The sequence below is a fragment of the Corythoichthys intestinalis genome, chromosome 10, assembly GCF_030265065.1.
Source record: "Corythoichthys intestinalis isolate RoL2023-P3 chromosome 10, ASM3026506v1, whole genome shotgun sequence".
Taxonomy (NCBI): Eukaryota; Metazoa; Chordata; class Actinopteri; order Syngnathiformes; family Syngnathidae; genus Corythoichthys; species Corythoichthys intestinalis.
The window spans coordinates 48,968,169-48,976,155 of NC_080404.1; the positions used below are offsets into that span (position 1 = coordinate 48,968,169).

The window sequence follows — 7,987 nt, forward strand, 5'->3', positions numbered from 1 at the left end:
CGAGAAGTGAAATGGCCGTCTTCCAAGCAGTCCGCGGCGATGCCTCTCAACGACCCCCGTGCCTCTGCCCGGCCCGTGATTAATTTCAGCTGTCAGACTATTCGTCCAGAGGATTCCTGTCTCTAGTAGCTGGCAGTTTCATTTTGGTCTCTCATAAGTATGCACTTTAAAACATTAGACTCACCGAGTCGTACCAGTTGGTACTTCATTAGATCGATAGAGCCAAGTCTTTTCTGACTGAACTCTGCATTCTTAGGGCAAGGACTGTTTAATTTTTGCTGTCAGAAGGCCTGACTGTGAGTATAAAAAGATAAACCTACAATAAATCTAGATGAGATTGGGAAAGATCATGTTCTGGAATGGAATTTTAAAAATAAATAAATAAATATAAACACAAACATATAACAGTACAATGTTCCACAGTGACCTTCCCTGGCTTCCAGTCAAATATGTATAAAGTAAAACCCCATGAAACAAGCTTTATGTGTTGTATTTAACCCTTTCATGGCCAGTGGTCACTTAAGTGGACATCTATTCAAAAGTTATCATTAATTTAACTCATTCACTACCAGCCCAGGTCACAGAGTATGTGTTGGGTTGCCCTAACACTAATGAACGGCGGCCAAAGAGTTAAGCTATCTGAGGTCACAAGAGATTCATAAAACAAAACAAATTATTTATATGTATATGGCGGAAAACACAGACAAGACTGAAAAAGCCGTTTCTGCTCTTGCAATCCTCTTTAAAAGAAACTGTTGTATGTTAAGCCAAAACAACAGTTGTGTTTGATAGAACTATATGTCTATATGCTGCCATAGCAGATTCATGGCGCATTAAGCCCCCAAACTATTTTTAAATTGTCCGTTTTACCCTGAAAACCCCCGTTTACAGACGTCGCGCAACGGCTTTTGTTTCAACCCAGCCATAAAACGAAGGTAATTAATTATATTTATTGTTCAAAATGTCTGTCATTTTTAGCTTAGAATCATTAATTGATGTCTGATATTTCGTTTTAAAAAAATAAAAAATAAAACCAGACCCAGATCGGATTTGAAATGGTCCACTTCTATGCGACTTGTCCCATTCAAATGCCTCACTCGAGTCGGACAAAAAACGAAAAAATCTGACTTGTTCATTAAGACCTGCAGTATGAACATAGTCCAATACTACAATTTGATGTCAAATGAGGGTCTCAAAAGGGTCTCAAAATATTGTCCTGTGAGACCACTGTCCTATAATAATAATAATAAAAACCTTCATGAAAAAAAACAACTTGTTTTCGAAAGGGTTAAGGGTAGTTTCTGTCTTAAAGGAAGACTCCCAATACAAAATTTAGCCTGCCCTCCCTTCCTCCACTTTAGTTTGCAATGGTCCAATAGAATTGTTTTGTCCTCTAATGCAGGGGCATAAAATAAATGTTTATTGCGGGACAAAAAATGTACGTTCTCCTCGGATAACCGGTCATAACAGTAAAAACCATTGATTGACAAATAGAACAAGAACTACCACAATTTTTTCTTCCACACATTCTTTTGGTATGCTTGGATGCATCACTCTGTGAACATCCAGTTTCTTTAGAAAAGACCTTTTGTGGTTTACCCGCCTTGTGAAGGGTATCAATGTCCACCTTCTGGGCATCTTTCAAGTCAGCAGTCTTGATTGTGTAGCCCTTTTACTCAGACTGAGAGACAGTTTTAAGACTCAGGATACCATTGCAGGTGTTTTATTTATTTATTTTTAGCTCATTATAGTGTGACGCCATGAGTTCTATATTGAAATCTTCCTGCAATATGATTATATCAAATGAACCTGTATAAGACTATGCAAAACTTTCAACTACAACCACACTACTGTTATCTTTCTGTGTTTCTTTCTAGTCCTTAAGATGAAAATCAAGGAGGTGAAGAAGGAGAAAGGTGACAAGAAGCTGATTGCAGCCCAGAAGAAGAAGAAAGTACTGAAGCAGGGTGTACTACGGAAAAAGGATCTAAAGAAGCTGGTCTTATACATCAAGAATGGCGCCAACTGTCCGTGCTCGCAGCTCGACAGCCTAGGCTCTAATTTCCTCATCATGGGCCGCAAAGTGGACCAGCAACTGCTACTCATGTCCATCCATAAATGGGACAAGAAGAGCAAGGAGCTTAAGTTTGCCATCAAGTATATGAAGTCCCATCAGTGTCCAACCTACCACACAGTTTTCCAGTGACAACTCGATGTCACTTTACACAGTATCCATCTTAACTCCACGTGCTCATGATTATTTTTTCATTATTCACGCTTGATTCCACAATCCCCAAAACAGGGTTAAAAGACTGTTTGTAATGAGTTAAAGCTTTTATTTTGTAATCTTTCAAATAACATGGGAATGGGGTTGCACCATTTTTGTTTATTGTCTCAAGTAATAGAGCAGCTTGTTCTCATGGCAATTTAGTAGGATATTTCACAAAACATAACACACTGTAATGAGGGGATGATTGATGTATTATTGTTGTCTGCAATATTAGGCGCACCTGACTATAAGCCGCCACCCACCAAATTTTACATGACAATGACATTTGTTCATAGATAAGCCGCACTGGACTATAAGTCGCAGTCGTCCTCACTGTAGTATGGGATATTTACACCAAAAGATATAAACCAGTAACAATTTATTTGACAGCTACAATACCAATTAGCTGCAAAGCTTCAGGAAGCTTCATTTGGCCATCACTGCTCCCTTGCGGGAGACAGTAAACCTCTACTTCCACCTGCTGTCAACACTGTCATCCAACATGCCTCCTAGCATGCATTGCAGTGCTAAAGATGTAAATAACAATCAACATTCATGTTCTGTGCTAATTATTTCTTCAGTTACTGTTCCAGTTGTTTCATTAATTGCTAGATATGGTATTTCGTAACACTTAATTTGACAGTGGCAACATAAGACTGTCATAAGACAATTATCATTATGTAATGACACTGTCATGCGCATTAGTGGAATCTTATCATTTAGGGTCATCCGACAAATTATCTCACTTTTGAATGGATGTAAAAGATCCAAGCTGGAGTTAGTGCCTTAAATTGCCGGATGACACTGAATGACGTCTGTCATAATCATCCAGTAATTTCCATGATAGTGTCATGTCATACTTATGACAGTCTCATGACAATATTATGACGCCACTGTCAAATAAAGCGTTACCTATTAACCCAAATAAATCAACAAATAAGCTGCAATGGACTATAAGTCACAGCTGTCCTCACTTTATTATGGGATATTTACACCAACAGATATTAACCGATAACAATTTATTTGACAGCGGCAACATAAGACTGTCAGAAGACCAAATGAACCACCATGAAGCTTTGAACCAATTAGCTGCAAAGCTTCATTGCTTCAAGAAGCTTCATTTGGCCATCGCTGCTCCCTTGGGGGAGACAGTAAACCTCTACTGCCACCTGCTGTCAACATTTTTGTCATTCAACATGCCCCCTAGCATGCATGCAGTGCTACAGATGTAAATAACAATCAAAATTTATGGTCTGTGCTAATTATTTCTTCAGTTACTGTTCCAGTTGTTTCATTAATTGCTAGATATGGTATTTCGTAACACTTAATTTGACAGTGGCAACATAAGACTGTCATAAGACAATTATCATTATGTAATGACACTGTCATGCGCATTAGTGGAATCTTATCATTTAGGGTCATCCGACAAATTATCTCACTTTTGAATGGATGTAAAAGATCCGAGCTGGACATGAAGTTAATGACATAATTTGCCGGATGACACTTAATGACATCTGTAATAAGTAAGGCTGTCAAACGATTAAAATTTTTAATCGAGTTAATTACAGCTTAAAAATTAATTAATCGTAATTAATCGCAATTAATCGCAATTCAAACCATCTATAAAATATGCAATATTTTTCTGTAAATTATTGTTGGAATGGAAAGATAAGACACAAGATGGATATATACATTCAACATACGGTACATAAGGACTGTATTTGTTTATTATAACAATAAATCAACAAGATGGCATTAACATTATTAACATTCTGTTAAAGCGATCCATGGATAGAAAGACTTGTAGTTCTTAAAAGAAAAATGTTAGTACAAGTTACAGAAATTTTATATTAAAACCCCACTTAATGTTTTTGTTTTAATAAAATTTGTAAAATTTTCAATCAAAAAATAAACTAGTAGCCCGCCATTGTTGATGTTAATAATTACTTACACAATGCTCATGGGTGCTGAAGCCCATAAAATCAGTCGCACCCAAGTGCCAGCAGAGGGCGGCAAAACTCCATAAAACACAACAAGTGAGCGTTTCACTGTACTGTCATTTAAATCTGTCTCAGCGGGGCATCTGCGTTAATTGCGTCAAATATTTTAACCTGATTCATTTTAAAAAATTAGTTAACGCCCGTTAACGCGATAAAATTTGACAGCCCTAGTAATAAGCATTCAGTAATGACCATGATAGTGTCAAGTCATGTTATGACGGTCTTATCACAGTCTTATGACACCAGTGTCAAATAAAGCTTTACCTATTAACCTAAATAAATCAAGAAATAAGTCGCACTGGACTATAAGACAGAGGATTCTCAAAATGAGGGAAAAAAATAGTGTCTTATAGTCCAAAAATTACGGTAAATCCCCTAGAACAGGGTATATACAGTTTTATTTAACATAGTTCACACCCCTAATGATATTCCAGCATTAATCCTAGCCATTTCACCTAAACCCAAAACCATGATATAAAACTCTACCCTAACCTCAAGCTTACGTGACCCCAAACCTTCATCTCGTAGTCATCACAATTATCAGTGAAAACCTTATGTTCACACAACCTTAATATGAATTTCTTAGAATGCAACAGTTATGTAACAGTGTTGCAGCTCAGCTTTTTCTTTCTCGATTACAACACCTGCACTGACACAACTTAAGTTGTATTAGTAAAGTTATTGTTGAGTAAATGTATGCTTGCTTATCCAGTTTTAAAATAAACACGTACATTTGACCTTATTTTGCAGGTGACTAATTTGTTGTAGAGTGTGTGCCCAACTTGACTGAAGGCTACTAAATATTTTTCATATAGTGTCTTTTTTATTTTATGTGTTGCTGTAGGGGAATGACATTGATTGAAGCGGTCGTTTTATGCTCCATCCTACTAAATCATCATGAGAACATACTGAGTGGATTCCAGCAATTGCACAATATCTGGCAGAGGTTTATGCAATTAAACAGTATAAATGGAAAAAATGTATGATCAGAATTCCAAGTGAAATCATGTTTATTTTAATTTTTATTTTCAATTGAATGATTTTTATAAATGTGGACTGTGCAGCACAGTGCTGCAGGAAGAAATAACAGACAGCTGGCATAGTTGATTTGAATGCGTGACTTAGAGAATTTCCATGTATAGATGATTAGGACATCATCTCTCTTCATTGGGGATGATGATGAACTGCGCAACAAGGAACGCAAGAGACAAAATGATTGGAGGATGCTGCTATCGACTGCTTTTTGAAAGATGGAAACTTCCATCTTATTGCTATGAAAGAAGAAAAGAAAGTTCCTTAGAGGAGGCCAAGTAAAGAGACTCTGGAAGGAGCCACTATGTCATTAGTACGCATTGTTGTTTTTTTTCTTTTTACTCTTCTTTACTTCATTGTTTAAATGTTCTGTGGTATGATAGAAAACCTCATTTATTCACATAAACATAGTGCCTAAATTCACTGTTCTTACTGCAACAAAAGATGACATTTTTAACCAAGACAATATTTTTTAAATCAGTTAACCTGTTAGTAGTTCTGTTACTGAAATACACCTGTGTTTTGAACAATGTAAAAGAATAAAGTATATTTGAATTTTTAAAAAATTTTTTCTTTTTACAAAGCTTGTGTTCATGTTATTTCTTCTCATTCATGTCTGACTTCTTGCTTCCTGTCCCTTGCAAACATAAAGTGGCTGACCAATCAGCTAATTGCTTTTTGGCAAAATAATACAAAAATAAATACAGTGCAACCTGCAAATTTAAATGGCTCAGAATTTGTACAAATCCCAGTTACATCTCTCTAAAAATTCCCCCTAAAATTCAGAACTGTCATCAAGCATAATCACATTAGAAATTTTGCATAACTTTTTATGATTCAGATCAGTAATCATAAAGGATTAACAATTATTATTATTAAAATCTGCAGTATATACAGTGCCTTGCAAAAGTATTCGGCCCCCTTGAATCTTGCAACCTTTCGCCACATTTCAGGCTTCAAACATAAAGATATGAAATTTTATTTTTTTGTCAAGAATCAACAACAAGTGGGACACAATTGTGAAGTGGAACAACATTTATTGGATAATTTAAACTTTTTTAACAAATAAAAAACTGAAAAGTGGGGCGTGCAAGATTATTCGGCCCCTTTACTTTCAGTGCAGCAAACTCACTCCAGAAGTTCAGTGAAGATCTCTGAATGATCCAATGTTGTCCTAAATGACCGATGATGATAAATAGAATCCACCTGTGTGTAATCAAGTCTCCGTATAAATGCACCTGCTCTGTGATAGTCTCAGGGTTCTGTTTAAAGTGCAGAGAGCATTATGAAACCAAGGAACACACCAGGCAGGTCCGAGATACTGTTGTGGAGAAGTTTAAAGCCGGATTTGGATACAAAAAGATTTCCCAAGCTTTAAACATCTCAAGGAGCACTGTGCAAGCCACCATATTGAAATGGAAGGAGCATCAGACCACTGCAAATCTACCAAGACCCGGCCGTCCTTCCAAACTTTCTTCTCAAACAAGGAGAAAACTGATCAGAGATGCAGCCAAGAGGCCCATGATCACTCTGGATGAACTGCAGAGATCTACAGCTGAGGTCGGAGAGTCTGTCCATAGGACAACAATCAGTCGTACACTGCACAAATCTGGCCTTTATGGAAGAGTGGCAAGAAGAAAGCCATTTCTCAAAGATATCCATAAAAAGTCTCGTTTAAAGTTTGCCACAAGCCACCTGGGAGACACACCAAACATGTGGAAGAAGGTGCTCTGGTCAGATGAAACCAAAATTGAACTTTTTGGCCACAATGCAAAACGATATGTTTGGCGTAAAAGCAACACAGCTGATCACCCTGAACACACCATCCCCACTGTCAAACATGGTGGTGGCAGCATCATGCTTTGGGCCTGCTTTTCTTCAGCAGGGACAGGGAAGATGGTTAAAATTGACGGGAAGATGGATGCAGCCAAATACAGGAACATTCTGGAAGAAAACCTGTTGGTATCTGCACAAGACCTGAGACTGGGACGGAGATTTATCTTCCAACAGGACAATGATCCAAAACATAAAGCCAGATCTACAATGGAATGGTTCAAAAATAAACGTATCCAGGTGTTAGAATGGCCAAGTCAAAGTCCAGACTTGAATCCAATCGAGAATCTGTGGAAAGAGCTGAAGACTGCTGTTCATAAACACTCTCCATCCAACCTCACTGAGCTCGAGCTGTTTTGGAAGGAAGAATGGGCAAGAATGTCAGTCTCTCAATGGGCAAAACTGATAGAAACATACCCCAAGCGACTTGCAGCTGTAATTGGAGCAAAAGGTGGCGCTACAAAGTATTAACGCAAGGGGGCCGAATAATATTGCACGCCCCACTTTTCAGTTTTTTATTTGTTAAAAAAGTTTAAATTATCCAATAAATTTTGTTCCACTTCACGATTGTGTCCCACTTGTTGTTGATTCTTGACAAAAAATTAAAATTTTATATCTTTATGTTTGAAGCCTGAAATGTGGCGAAAGGTTGCAAGGTTCAAGGGGGCCGAATACTTTACAAGGCACTGTAGCAACAGTATGTTTTTATTTTTGAGGTCATCAGCTATCTTCTGTTGACCTTGTAGGCAGTTTTAACCTTTTTTTTTTTTTTAACACTTGTATGGCAGTTAAAGACCATTTAATGTGAATACAATACTAAATCAATTTACAGTATGCTGTGCAAAGGCTGAAA

General features: G+C 37.3%; 1 protein-coding gene across 1 annotated transcript in view; it reads left to right on the forward strand.

Moving 5' to 3' along the window:
- sfrp5 (secreted frizzled-related protein 5) overlaps positions 1-5,951 on the forward strand; it is a 42,759-nt gene extending 36,808 nt beyond the window's left edge. The window contains exon 3 of the mRNA XM_057849003.1: positions 1,878-5,951. Within this exon, the coding sequence (XP_057704986.1) occupies positions 1,878-2,206 (329 nt within the window). The 3' untranslated portion in view covers positions 2,207-5,951. The remainder of the gene's footprint in view (positions 1-1,877) is intronic.
- The last annotated feature ends 2,036 nt before the right edge of the window (positions 5,952-7,987 follow it).